At 40.9% G+C, this 20,424-nt stretch overlaps 1 protein-coding gene across 2 annotated transcripts in view; it reads left to right on the forward strand.

Moving 5' to 3' along the window:
- The window catches only part of MCF2L2 (MCF.2 cell line derived transforming sequence-like 2), a 272,786-nt gene that overhangs the window by 26,475 nt on the left and 225,887 nt on the right, over window positions 1-20,424 (forward strand). For both annotated transcript variants that reach the window (XM_011986157.1, XM_011986156.1), the window contains exon 2: window positions 13,262-13,345. In XM_011986157.1, coding sequence (XP_011841547.1) covers window positions 13,270-13,345 — 76 coding nt within the window. In that variant the 5' untranslated portion in view covers window positions 13,262-13,269. The remainder of the gene's footprint in view (window positions 1-13,261; window positions 13,346-20,424) is intronic.

Consider the following 20,424-nt stretch of genomic DNA (forward strand, 5'->3'; position numbering starts at 1 on the left):
CCATAAACCTCACGTCAGCAGAAAGAATGCAATGCAAAACAATCTTTCTTTTCCCACATGTAACCTTCTACTCAGTACCTTGTTTCTATATTCTTTCTTATCTACCCGCCTTCTTGGCGCCTACGGGAGTTCATTAAAAGTTCAATTGGAGATACTGTCCTTGAGCCCTATCTATTCTCAGCATACTGTTTTCAAAGGCCCCTGCAGGAGTGCAATGGTGCGATCTCGGCTCATTGCAACCTCTGCCTCCCGGGTTCAAGCAATTCTCCTGCCTCAGCCTCGTAAGTATCTGGGATTACAGGTGCCCACCACACCCAACTAATTTTTATATTTTTGGTAGAGACGGGGTTTCACCGTTTTGGCCAGGCTGGTCTTGAACTCCTGACCTCAGGTGATCTGCCCGCCTCAGCCTCCCAAAGTGCTGAGATTACAGGGATGAGCCACTGCTCCTGGCCTCTTCTGTTGCTTTTATATCCTTCCTCAAGTAAAGAATAAGTAAATAATCATCAGGCTTTTTTTTTTTTTTAAAGTATCTTTTAGTGGTTTTATTTTTTTTTACACAACTTTTAAATTTCTGATATATATTTTTTGTAATTTTCTCAGTAGTATTTATTAAGTATTTCTTCATTGATTGGCAATGCCTCATTCTTTACATATTGTTATTTTTGAATTTATAATCTATTCCTGGGTCTTGTTTCATTCTTTGTATTTTATTAGTGCTAACATAATAACTTTAAAATATCTGTCAGGAGAAATTCTCTTTATCTAGCATTTGCTTTTTTTAAAAACCTTTTTTTTTGAGACATGGTTTCCTTATGTTGCCTAGGCTTGTCTCAAACTCCTGGGCTACAGTGATCTCCTGCCTCAGCCTCTCAGTGTGCTAGGATTACAGGTGCGAGCCACTGTGCCTGGCCAAAAAAACATTTTCCTAACCCTTCTAGCCTTTTATATTCTTTCAGATAACTTGATAACGATTTCATTAATTCCCCTCATCTCCACAAACTTACTGTAATTTTAACAACAACAAAGAACTAGCTCTAATTAATCAACAGAGTAGTCTCTAATCTTAAAGTGCTTTCTAGTACAACTGCTTTGGGGAAACATTTGACAGATTCTTGTAAGTTAAATATACCCCTACCCTTTGACTCATCAATACCATTTCTCGATATTTGAGAGAAAGCTAAACATGTCTACACACAGGCCTTTACATGAAGGTTCATAGCAACTTCATTTAAAACAGTCCAAGTTGGGGAAAAACCTGAATGTCCGTCAGTAGGAGAATGAACAAGCAATAGCTGTCCATATGATGACATATAACTCAGCGATGAAAATGAACGAACTACTGATACCCACTGTGGATGAATCTCAAATGCATTATCCTGAGAGAAATAAGCTAGACACAAAAGAATCAATACTGTATTATTCCATATGATGTTTCGGAACAGGCAATACTAGTCTCTCTCAAAAAAAGTCACAATGGTGGTTGCCTGGGAAGGGACTTGAAGGTGTCTTCCGGGGCTATGGAAATGTTCTACATCTTGAAAGAGGTATGGGTTACATGGATGTATTCTTTTGTCAAAGCTCATTGAAATGTATAGTTTAATATTTGTACATTTCTATCCCTCCCCCAAATAAAGTTAAAAACGTTTTTAAATAATAAAAAAAATGTCTTCCAGTTTCTCCTTGGCCAATTGCAAGGCTTACTCTGAAATTTTAGCTTGAATGATACAAATAAAGATGAGAAGTTTGTGTAAAAACATTTATTACTTGCTGATTGGCTATTTTGCATTGTACTCTTTCTTTAAATATTGAAGCACATTATTAATAAATACCATTAAGCATGAAGAACCAAAATAAAATGCATCAGGAAAGGCAGCCTCTCTCTCAGTATATCATACTCTCTGCATGGCACAGTTTGAAAGGTGAACTCGCTTTTCCCCACGTGGTAGTAAGTAGAATCTTGATCTCATTATGACAGGCAAAGAATATCCTTCGTTTGAGAATCAGATTATACTTGCACCTGATCTTCAGGAGGAGTCCAGGAGACGCTGTACATCCTGTCTCAGGATCTGAACCTTTACCATTTGCCATGTCAATCTAAGGTGCCTGCTCAGATAGTGAATCTTACAGGCTGCAGCGTTAAGCCTCTGGATTTTATTACTGGCAGCCTAGAGAGGTTAGAAGAGGAGGGTAGAATTGTGGCCTGGAATAAGTTTTTTGTTTTGTTTTGTTTGTTTGTTTGTTTTTTTAGAACATCCTTTAAAAAGTTTATCCTTATCATTTTATTTTAAATATCTGGTGGCCTGATTTGTGTCTCATGATGTGATGTGATACTTCTAAAAAAAAAATTCTGATTCTCACTGAAGCTAGGATGTCCCTCTCTGTCATCCCCTAGTTTTCCTTTTGTTTCTAAATGAGTACGTTTGATAATCTGCTGGGGCTGTAAACCTGTGAGCACTCACCAATCAAAAGGATCAGCTCTCAGCCATGAAATGACCTTGAGTGAACTTCAGGGAGATTAACTGGGAGAAAGGATTGAACATTTCTGTGTGAGTGCAGTGCCCAGAGAGAAATGGAGAGCGAGCGAGGTGGCACCGTTTCCTGGAATCCAGTGGTGGTCTGGTGCACGAAGTGTGAGCAGCAGGATCCTAGATACTCACCTTACACTTTGGTGCGGATAACAGAGGCAGAGATGAGGGCCTATCACCGTTTAGTAGGAAGTTGCATCAGGCTAGAATATGTGGCAAAAAAAGGTAGTGTGGAAGCAATGATGCATGTGTTTTATGTATGTGTTTTATTTCTCCTCATTGTTAGCACGATGATTTAAAAGTAAGAAATTTTACATTAAAAAAATCGTATTTTGCAGTACTGTCTCAAGTTTTTTGTGAAGAATTTCTAAAATGACTTTTTTAAAAAGCATTAATTAGCTATTACAATATTGTAGATGGTCATTTATTGATATGTTCATAGGTAGATTCGTAATAAAAAGATACAATTTTCTGAAAAATTAGGTTGTAATATGGAATGTGTAAGTGTGAGCTTGTTTTGAAAGCCTACATATGTCTGCACATACATATACGTGCACTGAGTATTGTATAACAATGAGATAACTGGTTAATTTTGGTTAAAGGAATACGTTTTACTTAATTTTGTTTGGTTGTATTTTCTATTTTTTAAAATTACCAACATATCTTGCTTTTTTTCCAAGTGGTAGTAAGTAGGGTCTTGGTCACTTCATGGCAGCAAAGAATATCCTTCATTTGAGAGTCAGATTGTACTTGTACCTGATCTTCAGGAGTTCAGGAGATGCTCTACATCCCATCTCAGGATCTGAACCTTTACCATTTCAATATTTCTATATTTCTTCTATGAAATGAAAGTGAAAATAAGAATCCAGGTTATGAAATTCATATTCCTGGAGAAAAATGTTAAGTCTGAAAGGCTTCATGTTAGATGCATGAACTGATAACAGACTGATGGTCTCAGAGTAGAAAAAGAAAAGCGCTTCCCTTCAGTGGGCTGGTGAGAAGAAACATCATTTCTAAGCGTGCTTTCCGTGTACTTGGAAGCCAGCAGGACAGATATTCTCAAAGCTGAAGCAACTACTTGTTTCTAAGACTGCTTCTTTTAGAAATGCACTTAGTGGTATGCTCCCACCTTTTGTTTGTTTGTTTGTTTGTTTGCCTTGAACATGTTTATAATACATTTATTCCCTTTGGATCACAGGCTAGAAAAGGTGATTAAAGCAAATGTCTTAGGCTCTCTCATTACCCTTCATACTTGGAACCTGTTTCTTCAAGAGTGGGAAGTTATTAAATGAAGTGTGTTTTAAAAATAATCATTGTTGCAGTATACTTTCTGATTGAGACATGATTCATAGTTATATACTATATACATATTTAGTATGTAATGCATAAATTATATTCTCAAAGGCAATGGCTATGATATATTTGCTACTTAGATAAGGACAACTTGTTAAATAGGTTTTGCTTTCCATATTTAAACATGTGTGCTCACCTATGCATGCACACAAATCCTTACAAGGCTTGAATTGAAGTGTATATGATTGCTCTGATTTTATGAAAATTAAATTATTACAAGGGCTTTCCAACTCTGTTAGTAGTGAGGAGAGGAAATAATTTGAAAGAAGAATAAGAATTGCCAAATCCTAAGCTCACAGCATTATGTATGCCTTATTTTTTTCCCTACTAAAGAAGATTATGAAATGTTCACCTGTATTCTTTAGCTGTCAGTCATTTTATTCTGTGACTCAAGACAACAATGAAAGGTTGAGTATGTTAATGTAAGTTTTGTGAGTATCTGAAAGACCTTTCTGACATTACTGCAGCATTATGTTCATGAGATACTGTCAGTTGCCTTTTCGGACTAAAGTAACACTGATTCCTTGGGATTAGGGGAATGAAACTAGAGATAACACGCTGATTGAAATATGCGTTAATAAAGACCCATAGTTTATGTAATTGTTCGAGGGTCAAGGAGGGTTAGCAACTGGAGGTTTGCTTTTCCACTGACTGTCCCCCCTCCCTTTTTTCTCTTTTTAAAGAAAAAAGTATATTTATAATATATATTATTATAAGTATATTATATTAATATTATAAAATGAATGCTTCTAAGAGTAGCACCAGCTGCTGTAACAAACACCCAAATTTCAACGGATTAATAGATTCCAACACACTGTCCTCTGTCAGAGAGCTGTTTTCTCTCAGTGTTTTAGGGACCCTGGCTGCCTCTATCTTGTGGGTCTGCCATTTGCTATACTTGGAGTTGTCACCTTGCAGCCTGGGAGAGGGAAGAGAGAGTGGCGAAAGCAAACTTGTTTTTTAAATACCCCAGCTTAGAAGTGAAACAACATTTTTGCTTACCTCCCATTGGCATTCAGTCACATGACCATAACTGAAGGTAAAGGGGTGGGTGGGAGATTGAGGTCCTGGCTAGGCAACTGCCTTTCAGTGGTAAAGCTACCGTATGGAAGAGGATCTGTGACATTTTGATGGGCAGCGAGCCATCTCTGCTTCAATAGCTCATTGCAATTCAACTTAAGCAGTACCTCTATACATACATATATAAAAATATAAACAACATTCTGTTCTGTATCTCACTTTCTTTTTAAAAAACTTAATATATTTTAAACCTCCTTTCCTGTCAGTAGCATAGATATATCTGATTTTATTTAATGCCTCCATTGTATTCTGTTATATGGCTTTATCATCATTTATTTAACCAATCCTCTATTAATGGTCATTTGCAACAAAAGAACAAGCTATAATAAACATCTTTGAACCCATTTATTTTGTACTCGTGTTAGTATTACCTTAGAAATCCCTAGACATGGAATTTCTTGGCTAAAATGCTGCATATTTAATATTTTGACAGTTATTTTTAAATTAATCAATGGAAAGATTGTACCTATTTATACTTTCACCCATAGATAATCTGCCTACGCTCTTACCAACCCAATCTTATTCATTGTTAAGATAATCACTAATCCATCAGGCAGAAAATATCTCGTTTTGTTTTAATTTACATTTCTTTATCCATGGTTTGAATGTATGTGTCCCTCCAAAATTCATATGTTGAAACCTAACCACCAAGGTGACGGTATTAGAAAGTGGGGCCTCTGGGAGGTGGACAGGTCATGAGGAATCCACCTTTGTGAATGGAATTAGTGCCCTTATAAAAGAAGCTTCAGACAGCTGCCTCCCTCTTCCATCTCTCCTGCCATGTGAGGACTCAGCATACGTCCCTTTTACCCTTCCACCATGTGAGGATGCAGCAAGAATGCACTATCTTGGAAGCAGAGGGAAGTCCTTGCCAGACACTGAATCTGCTGGTGCCTTGACCTTAGACTTCCCAGTCTCCAGAACTGTGAGAAATAAAATTTCTACATTTGTAAATTACTCAGTCGAAGTATTTTGTTATAGCAGCAAGAACAGACTAAGACATGTGGTTAAACATGTTTTGATATAAATTTATTGGCTATATTTCTTCTATCAATTGTCTGTTTCCAGTCTGTGCCTATTATATTAGTTTCCTGTGTCTGCTGTAACAAATGACCACAAAACTTGATGGCTTACAACAACAGAAATTAATTTTTTTCACAGTCCTAGAGGCCACAAGTCCACCATCAACGTGCTGGTAGGGCCACTCTCTAGAAGCTCTGGGGATGATTCCGTTTCTTGTCTCTTCTGGCTTCTGGGGGCTCTGGCTATTTCCTGGCTTGTGGTTGCATCATTCTGATATCTGCCTCCATCTTCACATCTTCTCTGTGTTTCTGTCTCCTTCTGTTTCTCTGTCTAATCTCCTTTCTCATCTCATCATACTATATCATATTATTGTATGTATACTGAATATACAGTAATGATAATAATTATTATTGTTTTGTCCACATACTGTTTCCAACCCCTAGGTTTCACTGGTTATGGGCCAATGATATGTGAATTAATAATAAATATATACATAATCCATAAGTCATTATTCCTAAAATATATTTTTTCTTGTCTTCATGTCAGCAAAAACAGTGTTGGTATAGCTGAGATTTTCACTTTGAACTGTTGAGAACAGTGATCTAAAGTCAATGTGATCTAAGTAAAATGTAATTGTGTTTAACAAGTTCAAACTTTGACTACATTTGCATGATGAATTACAAAAAGAAAAGTAAGAGCATTGATGCTTGGTTCTATTGGACTGGATATATAATTACCAAAGAATCTACATTATCATGCTATGAGAGAGGAAGGATTTCTTAAGTTAATTCATTTGTTTTTTCTCTTATCTAAGCACTTCCGCAGTTCAAATCCTCCCTGCACTCTGAAGCAGTGTGTGTCCCTGATGTCAGCAGTGGCGCAACCCACAAACCACCCTAGCATTTGGATGCGGTCGCATTTTCTTTTGAGGACATAGACCAAGAGCTATGAAGTATTTCCCTGGGTCTGAGCAGCGTTCAAAGAGTAGATTTCCAGGGCTATGTGCACCTGCCAGCGCTGAGCACTGGACCATGAGTGCCCGGGGCAGCCAAGTATTCTTTAATACATATGTTCATGGGGGTAGGGTGTGAGATGCTGAGCCCTCCAAAGTGAGGGTCTGGGCAGGGGTGCCACAAGGAACTCTCTGGAGGTGGTGGGAGGGAAATATTCCATTTCTTTTTTCTTTTTTTTTTCTGAGACGACATCTTGCTCTGTTGCCCAGGCTGGAGTGCAGTGGCATGATCACAGCTCACTGCAACCTCCACCTCCCAGGTTCAAGTGATTCTCCTGCCTCAGCCTCCTAAGTAGCTGGGATTACACGCACGTGCCACAACGCTGGCTAATTTTTGTATTTTTAGTGGAGTTTCACCATGTTGGCCAGGCTGATCTCAAACTCCTGACCTCAGGTGATCCTCCCACCTCGGCCTCCCAAAGTGTTGGGATTACAGGCATAAGCCACTGCACCCTGCCAAATACTCCATTTCTTGATCTTGATCTGTTTGATGGTTACATCAGTGTATATTTGTCAAAATTCCTCAAATTGTATGCTTAAGGCTTTGTGCACTGTATTGCATGTAAATTATACTTCAATAAAGTACCAATAGCATAAAAAATAAAGGCTACCAGTGCATATTTTTCTGTAAGTAAACTAAAGGGGTAACCACATATCATTCCATCACTTTAACACAACTGTTTCATATATTCTCTTCTCATACGCCCACACATAAGTGCATAAACATATCACACACTTGGCTTTTTCTTTCTTTTTAAAAATCTGGCTATAATCTCACCATTTGTAGGATTTTTGTGTCCTTGACATTGTATCTTAAATATTTTTCGATGGATGTGGTCTTTAAACTTGTATAATGATTGCTTCCATTTTTTCACTCTGGTAAAAATATTACAGTCTACACTGTTACATATAAAGTTTTTATTATGTTCTCGTGATATATTTTCAGATATAGGATGAGTGCATAAAATATTATGGAGATTTTAATGACTATAATGGTTAAGATCTTGGACTTTGGAGGTCAGAATGAGCTGGGTTCAAGTTCTGGATCTGCATGATCTTGGACAAGCTACTTCAAATCTAGTTCAATATCACCCTTAGAGTTGTTTTGAGGATTAAATGAGGTCACATATATAAAGTATCTGGTATGGAATCAACCACATAAGTGCTCAGGAATCACCAGATAAAAGATTGAGAAACTACTTTTCACAAGGATGCTACCTGCTTCACTCCCTGAGGTTATGCAGGAGCACTGATTTTCCATTATAACCCCAGCATTGTGTATTAGAATCTCAATTATTTTATGGATGAAATGAGATATTCTATTGCTGTTTAAGTTTCATTTGTTGACGACTAGGAAGTTGGACATTTTCTAGTGTTCTTGATTTTTAAAATCTTTAAATTTCCTTCTAAACAATTATTCTGTCTGCTTTCAAAAGCCTTTACTTCATTATTTGTTATGGATAAGACAAAAGTCACTATTATAGGGCAGGTTAAGCATCCCTATAGCACAGGAGCCAGTAAAAGAAGGAAATATGTCTGTGTTATTTCTGACCTGGCCAATAAAACAGAGTGGCAAAATGCATTATGCCTCATGGGCTGGCTTTTTGTACCAGCCCAGCAACTGCTGTCTCTGAGCCTCTGGTCCAGAGTTTCCTCAGTGGTCAAATCTAGTCTAGTTGTGGGCGTAGGAGGGTGGGGCAGGCTGGAAGATGTTCATTTGAGGGTTAGGGCACATCCCTTTTCTGTCATTGTGCAATGAATTCAACTAGTTAATCTGTGACATGCAAAGTTAGTGTCGAGCTCACAGCTGGTGCCCTATTCATGTTATTAACAGGTACGGTCTTTACACAGCGCCTGAGAGCAGAGATCCTGGTTCGTGGCTTGTTACGCGTTGTTGCAAACTCAGTTGTTGAGATCTAGTTTGATGAACTGGCAGACGCTTCTGTTCCTTCTGTCCCCTTGATTCTCTGGGCAAAACAGTAATGTCACAGGGTCTGCCAAACTTGGGGGAGCTGTTCTCTGCTCCAGAGCATACTTTTTCCCCCTTAACCTAGGTATTTATTTATTTAGTTCCCCCCTCAGATCATACTTCAATCTTTTAAATTACAGTGTGACAGAAATTTCAGAACAGCAAGAGTGGGGGGCTAAGGGTTTCACTGCCCTTTATCCCTTATCCATTGCAGCAATCAGCGTTGAGATGACATCAGCCCTGTTTCCTGTCCTCTGTTGTAAGGAGGATGACTCCAATCATTAGCAAAGGTCCTGGCCCCGGAGCACATGCTGCTCTCTCAGCCTGGGAAGTGGGCAACACAGGGAGATTGCTTGCTGGCTGCAGTGGAATTCCCGTGGGACATGCTGTACTATTATTTCATTGCCTAAGAGTCTGGAGGCTGTGTGTGGCCTTTGATACCATCTGTATTTCTGGAATTGTGGGGCCAGGGTAAAATAGAGTCACACTTCTGTGTACTTATCAAGGATAGAAAAGAGACAAGTTTTTCCCTAGTGTATTTGTTTGCCCAGGATAGAAATTGTGTTGAAATTGAATTATCACTTCCCTTTGCCTTATGTGGGTAACTGAGGCAAGTTTCTGCCAGGCATGATGGCTCACACCTGTAATCCCAGCACTTTGGAAGGCCGAGGCGGAAGTTGGAGACCAGCCTGACCAACATGGAGAAACCCTGTCTCTACTAAAAATACAAAATTAGCCGGGCATGGTGGTGCATGCCTGTAATCCCAGCTACTCGGGAGGCTGAGGCAGGAGAATCGCTTGAACCCAGGAGGCAGAGGTTGCAGTGAGCCGAGATCGCGCCATTGTACTCCAGCCTGGGCAACAAGAGCGAAACTCTGCCTCAAAAAAAAAAAAAAAAAAAAAGAGAGACAAGTTTCTCCCTAATCTAAGCAAGCCAAAAATGGCAAAGAACAAGCGGGAAGCCTCCACAGACTTCTGTGAGGCCGGGGCAGATGTGTAACAGGCACCAGCGCCTTGGTGGGTCACGGTTCTGCTCACCTTTTCCTGGGAGAAGGAAAAACCCTTTTACTGGTGAGAACACTAAGACTCAGAGTGTACTTGCCCTGATCAGCTATCTAGAAGGTGGCAGAAAGTGCCTTTGCATGCAAGTCTGTCTGAATCTGAAGCAGGTCCTTTCCCATTGCAGTGGAGGTGTTCTTTTAGAACCAAACAATTCTTGCACTTCCTCCCCTACCTACCTATACAGGAGTGGGAGGCAGGGCCTGCCAGCCGCAGGGCGGTCTTTCTATCTGTTTTGGTATAGAGCGTAAGTGTGCCTTACTGGGGGCAGAACAGAGCATGCCCTATTCCAACAGGCCCACAGTGTCAGGCAACTGAAGACTGGGTGTATCTGCAGTCATCTCCATCATGAGTCAGAGGATGAGTCCAAGAAAGCCTCATGATCTGTTGCAGCTGGCCAGGTTGGGTCATGTGGCTCCTTTGCTAGGAAGACTTCAGGGATAACCATGTCACTTCCTGGCTGGAGACCAAGCACTCTCAGCAAAACCTGTACCCAAAGCAAAGCAGCTCGTTGCTATTCTTAGAAAAACAAATTATGAATTTTAGTCCTGTTCATTTGATAGCCACAGGAGGCTGGTGAGAAAGGTCTCTGTCGGGGAATGGAGGGATGGGCAAACCTCAGATTCCCACGACACTAGTCAGCCTTTCAGGGTTGCAGAAGCCTTTGCAACTCAAGGCCAAGCCAAGGTCTGGGAATTCTATCAAGCGTGGCTGAGGTTGGCCCTCTTAGAGTCAGGTGATCCGGGCTCTACAGTTATTTGTTGCATAACTGCAGGCAAGTTCAGGAACTCTCTGGGTCTCCATGTTGTTGTTTGAAAAATGAGATGGTGTGGGGATGGTTGACTTCGCTAATGTCTGTTCCCCTTTCAGATCTTACATCTTTAAAATGTTTAATTTAAAGCTCACCTCAAATATTAACATACAAGAACAGTAAATTACACCTTATGATATTTGTTTTTCTCTGAGTTCATCATCTCTTAAATATGCTTGCTTGGCCAGGCGTGGTGGCTTGCGCCTCTGATTCTAGCACTTTGGGAGCCCAAGGCAGGAGGACTGCTTGAGCACAGGAGGTCAAGTCTGCAGTGAGCTATGATTATGCCACTGCACTCTAGTCTGGGTGACAGAGCAAGATCCTACATCTTAAAAAAATAAAAATAAAAAAATGCCCAGGTATGAACAAATGATAAGGAAGCTCTATTTCTGAGTATGCCACTTTCCTAGACTGCTGGGAGATTGTACTCTGAAAAACTCTTTAATTACATAACTTCTGTTTCTGCTGAAATTCTCTATGTTGTTGTCTACTTGTGTTTTACATTTTATTACAGAAAATTTGAAATGTAGCAAGAGAATTATGTAACAAACCCCTGTGGACCCATCAACCAGCTTCAACAATTATCTACATTTTGTCAATCATGTTTCATCTACCCCCACTTCCACCCTATGCATACTTTTGGCAAAGGGGAGTGGCTGGAGTATTTGTAAGCAAATCTCAGACTTCATATCATTTCACTGTTAAATGCTTCAATTTGTGTTTCTAACAGAGAAGGCCCCCCTTTGTATAAAATATGACTACCATGCCATTATTACACCCACTGAATTAACAGTGACGAAGGAGTTCTTTGAACTTTTAGTGAATTCAGGGTGGAAGTGGTATTGGGATTAAGAAGCCCTGGTCTGGATTTATCCGCTTTATCCAAAACAATGGGAGAATTCATTGAAGGGGATCTTGGGGCTTAAGCTGGCACTTGGCCCACCCCTTACAAGACTTTCAGAAAGCAAATTTCGGAAAGACCTGTCTGTTCAGAACAATGGATATAACTAGCATTTGCTCAGCACCCTCTGTGTACATCTCCATATATATTATCTCCTTTAACCTCCACACCAAAAAGCTGAGAGTAGAAACCAAGGCTCAAGGAGGACCTTCCCAAATATTAACTTCTGATTGGTCAACACTAGAATATCATAATGTTACTGAACCAATAGGAAATTCCCCATACTGAATCATAGGAAATTCCCACCTAGCATCAGAGCACAGGTTTTTGGGTTCATGCCTTAATCTAACCGGATGTTTAACTCCTGTAGCAACAATAACCAGTTCATTCATTTTTTATTGTTGTTTGGTTTTTTTGTTTTGAGACAGGGTCTCCATCTGTTGCCCAGGCTGTAGTGCAGTGGCACAATCATGGCTAACAGCAGCCTCAAACTCCTAGACTCAAGAGATCCTCCTGCCTCAGCCTCCCAGGTAGCTGGGATGACAGGCATACACCAGCATGTCTGGCTAATTTTTTAATTTTTTGTGGAGATAAGATCTTACTCTGTTGACCAGGCTGGTCTCAAACTTCTGGCCTCTAGCAGTCCTCCTGCCTGGGCCTCAGTACCCAGTTACCAGTTTATTCTTTAAGATTCCCCGGGAAATAGTTAAATGAAGATAATATCTTAGGCAGACAGAACATGAAAATGTCTTCCTCTCTTCAGCCCAGGTTGAAGGATTCCAGGCAGTCTTCCCCTCTCTCTAGCTTTCCCCAAATGGATATGAGGGCAAATCACAGGGCTTATAAGTCATTTTCTAGGGTTAGAGGACCTTTGTAGATTTGTGCTTGAAAGGATTGGATTTTTTGCATTGGAAACCTATAACTTATTATTCAGTTAGGAGAATCTTTAAATAGAAAACTGAAAAAGTGCCTCCTTATATACATTTAGCAGTAGGAAGAGGCCCCTTAAAGTATTCTGGGAGGGGGAAAAAAGGAATGGAGATAAGGTGGGGAGGAAGGAAGTGAGGTAGGGAAAATAAAAATTAAAGAACCCTCATGAATCCCAGATTGATTTTATGACCTGTTTTGAAAGGAGCTGTAGTAACTTATGTTGTTTGTGTTTAAAGTGTCCTTCTGCAGACCCAAAGTTGTAGGCAAATACCTGCTTTCGTAATCAGATCATCCAGCAGGTTTCCTGTGAAGCTACTGAAGCTTAAACTTCAGGGTTCTTTCCTTGTATTGGTCCCTCCCAAAGCCTTGGTAGGGGCTCTAGAAATGTGTTCCCCGCTCAGATGCATAAACTCCAAAGCACACAAACCCAGATACAGCCCTGGATCTCAGGAATCAAGTTCTCAAGGGAATGATGTGCCAGAACCATCTCTTGATAAGTCCCAGATTTCCCAATAGTACAACTTGCCTTTGTTTCTTTTTAATTTCTTCTTGTAATTTGCACATATTTAGCCCCCTTTGTATTTCATTTGTGCAGATGAAATTATGCAGCAGGAAGTCAGGCCCTTGATGGCGGTGGAGATAATAGAACAACTTCACAGACAATTTGCCATTCTTTCAGGTAAGGAGGACATTCATTTGCATTTCCAGATTTTGATGGGGGTGGAGGGTCTTGATGGGAAGGCCCAACTTCTTGAACCTTGAGGAATATTATACTCAAATCTTACTCACCCCTTAGGCCTCACCCAGGACTAGAACAGGCTGAGGCCTATCCTGCCAGAAGAGGGTGGGATCTCATATATATTATTACCTTTGCTGTTCAGTGCAATCTGATCTTTCCCAAAGGAAAGATCATTTCTTTGTGGTTGTAAATAACAGAGCTGAAAAAGACTTTGAGGAAAGAAAAAGAGATAACTACTGACATCAGCTGCCACCATGATGTTCTTCCAATGTTCCTGTTGGATGTTCTTCCAAGATTCCTCCTTAAAAAGATCTAAGTTCTAAGGGTTCCCAAATGTTGCTGAGGTTATTTGTTCTCTGGGAGAACTGTCTTTTATTCTTAGCTCATTTAAGGGGATTTCCATTAAGCATTTAATTGGGAATGAAGAGAAACTGTTCTGACTAAAAGTCTAGCATTTTTTGAGCCTAGACACAACCCTGAAAGGCTGTCATGACTTGAATATTGTTCTTTCTTATTCGCCTAGCTAAGGGTGACATGACTTTAATTACTAAAACTAGAAGTAGATGCCAAACCCCAAATTGTAGTTAGACCCAACTTAGAGAATGAAGTGGTGACATTAGATGTCCTTAGTATATAACATGGAGGGATAAAGTGGCAAGTTACTCTTTTCAACTTTTACATCTCTTCTGAAAAAAACAACAAAGCCATCTTAGTTACATCACAGAGAGAATATGTAGTTGGCGTGAATTTTATTCTACAACATGGGATGTAAAAAAAAAAGTCCCATCTCTCTCTTTTCTCCAAATCACACTTAATCTGCTCCAGGCTCCTCATCCCACTGATTTGAAGGAGATGCGAACTCAGTTACTATTGGGATACTTCTCCCAACCCCAGCATTGCCTCCTGGGTGGCAACATCTTACATAATCCAGGACATTCTGGGGGAATTCTCTGGTCTTTCCTCCACATTAGTCACTGCTCACATAGTCACTGAAAGCTCCATAAATACAGGGTCCTCCTTTTTCTTCTTTCTGTCTGTATTGCCAATACTTAGATCAGAGACTAGAACATAAAAGGTGCTCAGTGCAAAAATATCCAAGTCCCTGTGGTCTATTCTGTGAGGCCCGTGGTCTCCCTGCTCCCCAAATGCCTAGTTAGGCACCATTGGTCCCTGTGGGAGGACATAACCAGCCTCCTGAAGGCTCATAGCTTCCCATTGTGAGTCTAGGCTTGCGCAAGACAAAAGGCAGAATGGGGTCTGTCCTCTGGGTTCCTGGAAGCTGTTGCTGTGGTCCTACCACAGAAGGCTCCAAGACCACCATGCAGCTCAAGGTCTGGAATGGATGACAGGGTGGGCTGGGGTCGGGTAGATTCCTAGAGCCTCAGACTAAAGCTCTAAGGCCTCAATGCATGATTCTGGCCTATATAATTACGCAATGGCTCATCTCAGGAATCAGTCTAGTGACTGATTAATTAATACATTTATGATCCAAATTTATCTCCTTTGAGTATTATTGAGGCATTTCTTTCTGTTCTTATGACTTAGAGGCAATATAGAAAAAACATGAACTGATATCAGACAGCTCCAGATATGAATTTGGATTCTGTACTTACTAGCAGCGTCACGTTGGGCAGCTTACTTCTCTAAGCCTCAGTTTCCTTATCTGTATGATGGGATTATTGTAACTTTTTTTTTTTTGAAATGTAGTCTTGCTCTGTCATCCAGGCTGGAGTGCAATAGGACAATCTCAGCTCACTGCAACCTCCACCTCCCAGGTTCAAGTGATTATCCTGCCTCAGCCTCCTGAGTTGCTGGGAGTATAGGGACCCGCCATCATGCCTGGCTAATTTTTGTGTTTTTGTAGAGACAGGGTTTCACCATGTTGGCCAGGCCGGTCTTGAACTCCTGACCTCAGGTGGTCCACCTGCCTCAGCCTCTTAAAGCGCTGGGATTACAGGCGTGAGCCACCACACCCAGCCAGTAATTTTGAGGATTAAATGACATAATGTATGAAAAATGCTTAGTATTGCAACTGCTAAATAAGTGTTTCCCTTTTTTTCCGATATCTTTTATAGTGCTAAATAAGTGTTTCTCTTTTTTGCTGATACATTTTTATAGTTCTATAAAATGTTTATTTTGGGGCTCTATTACAAGTAAGATAGTTTTTATAAGAAACTGAAGTCATGCTCACATAACTATGGTATACAATGCCACCATTGATTAGGAATAGAGAGGATTGTCACTCCTTAATGTAGAACAGAGAACTATGGAAACACACACTGGGCACAGAATACTGCTTTAGGAAGGTACTTTGACCATAATAAAGATAACCCTTCGTTTCTGAGTTTCTTTTGTCATTTAAGTTTGTCTTCTTTTTTCTTCTCTTTTCCTTTTTTTTTTTTTTTTTTTTGAGACATGGTCTCGCTTTATTGCCCAGGCTGGGGTGCAGCGGCACAGTCTTGACTCACTGCAGCCTTGACCTCTCAGGCTCAAGTGATCCTCCTACCTCAGCCTCCTGAGTAACTGAGACTACAGGCAGGCACTGGCGCACACCATCATGCCCAGCTAATTTTTAAATTTTTTGAAGAGATGGGGTTTTGCCATGTTGCCCAGGCTGGTCTGGAACTCCTAGGCTCAAACAATCTTTCCATCTCAGTCTCCCAAAGTGCTGGGATTACAGGCGTGAGCCAGCACGTCCAGCCCAAATTTGCCTTTCTTATGAAGGAGAAACATGGATTCGCTGTGATAGTAATTACAGCCTTGCAAGCCTGCAGGAATAGCGGCAGCCGTGGGTCTCTCTGAGTCAGCACTTTGTTTGGAATCAGAGGCCTGCTTTTCATCTTTAACCATCTCTCTTTTTCTGGCAGAAACAGCAGGTGTCAGCAAGGAGGCTGTTGTGGGGGCCAGTACAGTTGTTGTAAAACAGAAATCTCTCTAATTAGGTCTTTTCCCATGGCTGTGGTAGCCTAAGAGCTGCAGTCTCAGCCCCAACTCGCAGCAGTTTCCTTTTCCTGATTCAGGCAAGTAAGGTAAATATTTTCCCTACAAAATTTTCTACCAATTTCATTGATCTCTGGAAGGAGCCAGAGGCCCTGTCAACCAGCAAAGCTGTGAAGGAGAAGATAGAGCCTTTTCCTCAATGCAGCTCTAGCTGCCTAGTCTGCTGAACTGTGCATGTGTTCCCACGGCTGGTAGAAGAGCAGAGGCTCATTACATGAAGCCTGACCCAGATTTGTGGCCCAATGGTTTGCAGCCTTGAAGCCTGTGGGCAGGGCCACCAGCGGGAATTGGATATTGACCGGGGCTGGGGCCTCTGGGAGCTCTGACATTGGAAGACACCTGCATGTTCACAGTGAACTTGGGATATTTCTAAATTCAGGGCTTAGCTAGGAAACGAGAGTATAACCTGGTTAGTGTGGTGGAAACATTCTGGGCTTTGGACTCAGACAATTCTGGGTTCACATTCCAACACAACCAGTAGGTGGCTCCGAACCTCGGTTTTTCATCTGTAAGAAGAAAAGTGCTCAGCATGGTATCTACCAGGGAACTTAACCTCTGAGACTTGTTGGTTTGTTTTTTGAACTGCATAACGAGGTCTGAAGATAGAAACTCTTGGTATTGGATCAGAGGCTCAATGACATTAAGGTTGACATCTTTATGATTCTCTTGATGTTTTCTTCTTACTTGTCAACTCTTGATTCAAGGTGGCTGCTGCAATTCCAGACATCAGGTCAGTGTCCAAAGCAGGAAGAAGGAGAAGGAAAATGCTGGCTTCTTCAGTTCCGTTTGTAGAAACTCTTGGCTGCCTTCTGCTTATGTCTTATTCTAGAATTATGTCACACAGCCATTCCCTGGCACCAAGAGAATCTCAGAAGGCAAGCATTTAGCTTTCTAACTGCCACAGGAGATGGTGGTCAGGGAAAAGGGGATTGGGGGTGAATTAGCCATTTATCAACGTTTGCCACAGCTCCTTTCCTTTAATTATAAGGAATTGTCCTTTTAGCTTTATCTTGATGGTTGTTTCCCACTTGGAATTACTGTGTCTGAATCTCTCTCTTTCACTTTCTCTCCCTCTTTGCTCCCTTTCTCTGCCTCTGTCTTGTGGCAGCTTGAATCCTTTTGAAAGTAATTGATGAAGAAATCAACTGCTCAATACTCTTAGGCTTGTAGAGTCCCCAGTTTCCCCTCATACACACCAATGAAGCCCAGGTTTGGTGGCGGGTAGGGCTCCCAGGGGTGAGTGGGGGACTCCTACCTGAAACAATGGAGAATGTCAAACCAAGGAAGAGATCAGAGCCCCAACTCCTAACTTACCTATGGAGCTAGTGACTTGAAACCTGGGCGGTGAGAACCAAGGGTGATATCTAGAGCAGGACTGTTTAATAGACATACAGTGTGGCCCACACGTGTACTTTAAAATTTTATAGTAACCATATTAAAAAGGTTAAAATAAATGGATACAATGAATTTTAATAATATATTTTAAAATTACCCATATCTGAAATAATATTTTCACATGTACTCAATATTCAACATTATTGAGATTTTACCTTTTTTATTCTAAATCTTTGAAATCTAGTTCACATTATATACTTACAGCATGTCTCAGTTTGGACTGGTTACATTTCAAGTGCTTCATAGTCACATGTGTCTAGCGGCTGTTGGATTCGGTAGTGCAGGTGAGAGGGAAGGTTCTCAGTCATGTTTGACTGAATATCTCCTTTTTATAACAAAAGATTTGTATTGCCCTCTGCCATCCTAACATGAAATTTATACATACTATAACTTGTATCTGCAAGGGTGGGCTCAACAACTACAACAAACAGACTCCAAAGGGTATAGGGCTCCAACTGTAACCACCCAAGGGGTTGACCTTGCCTGCTGCCCAGACAGAGCCAGGGGAATTGCAATAGAGAAAGAGTAATTCATGCAGAGCCGGTTGTGTGGGAGACTGGAGGTTTGTTATTACTCAAATCAGTCTCCCCGAGCATTCAGGGAGCAGAGTTTTTAAGGATAACTTGGTGGGTGGGGGAAAGCCAGTGAGCCAGGAGTGCTGATTGGCCAGAGATGAAATCACAGGGAGTTGGACCTGTCTTCTTGTGTTTAGTCAGTTCCTGGGTGGGGGCCACAAGATCAGATGAGCCAATTTATTGATCTGGGTGGTGCCAGCTGATCCATCAAGTGCAGGGTCTGCAAAATATCTCAAGCACTGATCTTAGGAGCAGTTCAGGGAGGGTCAGAACCTTGTAGCCCCCAGCTGCAGGACTCCTAAACCGTAAGTTTTAATCTTGTGGCTAATGTTAGTCCTACAAAGGCAATCTAATCCCCAGGCAAGAAGGGGGTCTGCTTTGGGAAAGGGCTGTTACCGTCTTTGTTTAAACTATAAACTAAATTTCTCCCAAAGTTAGTTCAGCCTACGCCCAGGAATAAACAAGGACAGCTTGGAGGTTAGAAGCAAGATGGAGTGGATTAAGTTAGATCTTTTTCACTGTCTCAGTCATGATTTTGCAAAGGCTGTTTCAAAACACACATAACAGAAATTAAGTTCTTACTTTTTTTTTTTTTTTAAATTATACTTTAAGTTCTAGGGTACATGTGGATAACGTGCAGGTTTGTCACATATGTATACCTGTGCCATGTTGGCATGCTGCACCCATCAACTCGTCAGCACCCAAGTGCTTACTCTTTTACCACTTCTGCATGTATGTTCCTGGTCAGCAGACAACTTTTCTCCATGTGGAGGTTCAGGAATGAAGGCTCCTTTGAGTTTTTGGTGCTTACTGTTGTTATGCACATTGCAGCCTTCTTCTTATGTGTGTCCGGGGAGCAGACAGGCTAACAGAACATGGAAGGAGCATAGTGCTTCTTAAAATTCTCAGCTCAGAGATAGCATACAGCACATTCCATTGACTTGAACTTGTCACAGTCATTTGAACAAACTTAACAGCATGGGAGCTGGGAAATGTAGTGTAGCTGTGTGCCCAGGAAGGGTAAACTTAGGTGAATAGCCGCCCCTACCTATGCTCATATTTTTAAAAATTAAAAAATAAAATATAAGGAACTGCAATGTAAAGGAGAAATCAAAGGAAACTAATTATAGTAAAGTAACATATCTTTCAATAGCATGTATTTCCACATACATGTCTAGCTACATGAGAATAATAAAAGAGATGCTTGCTCCTCAATTTGGAGTCACCATAAATGTGATGGGTGCAAATGCTGGGGTGTGATGGGGTGATCGGATACCTGCAGTGACTTTATTAAGATTAAAAGAAAAAAAATTCTTGGCCGGGTATGGTGGCTCACGCCTGTAATCAATCCCAGCACTTTGGGAGGCTGAGGTGGGGGGATCACCTGAGGTCGGGAGTTAGAGACCAGCCTGACCAACATGGAGAAACTCTATCTCTACTAAAAATACAAAATTAGCTGGGCGTGGTGACACACGCTTGTAATCCCAGCTACTCGGGAGGCTGAGGCAGGAGAATCGCTTGAACCCGAGAGGCGGAGGTTGTGGTGAGCCGAGATCATGCCGTTGCGCTCCAGCCTGGGCAACAAGAGTGAAACTCCATCTCAAAAAATAAATAAATAAAATAAAATAAAATAAATAAATAAATAAAATAAAAATTCTTTATGAGTATTTGTAAAAACAGAGTTAGAGGCTAGGTTCAGAGCATTTAAAATGGATTTTTCACTTAAATTAAAGGTCTAGTAAGACATTTGGAAGTCATGTAGCATGTGGGGCAATTCTTTGTTTTATTACGGAGAATGGGTCATTTAGTATTCCAGGCCCTGAGATTTCCAAAGTGCCTCCCAGGGAATGGTTCTGCCATTTCCCCAGTGAAAACCTTGTGTGGAGGAGAAAGGGAAAATAGATATTGGAAGGCAAAGAGCAGTAGGAAGATGCTTTGCACCCTTCCCCATCATTGATCTTTGCCATCTTCCTATAGGATTTCCCGTATTCTCAATTCACCTCTGTATGAAGCCTTCTTGCCAACTATCCCCAGGGCCCTTTCAGCAAT

This window comes from Mandrillus leucophaeus, unplaced genomic scaffold (assembly GCF_000951045.1).
Source record: "Mandrillus leucophaeus isolate KB7577 unplaced genomic scaffold, Mleu.le_1.0 Scaffold295, whole genome shotgun sequence".
NCBI classification, from domain to species: Eukaryota; Metazoa; Chordata; class Mammalia; order Primates; family Cercopithecidae; genus Mandrillus; species Mandrillus leucophaeus.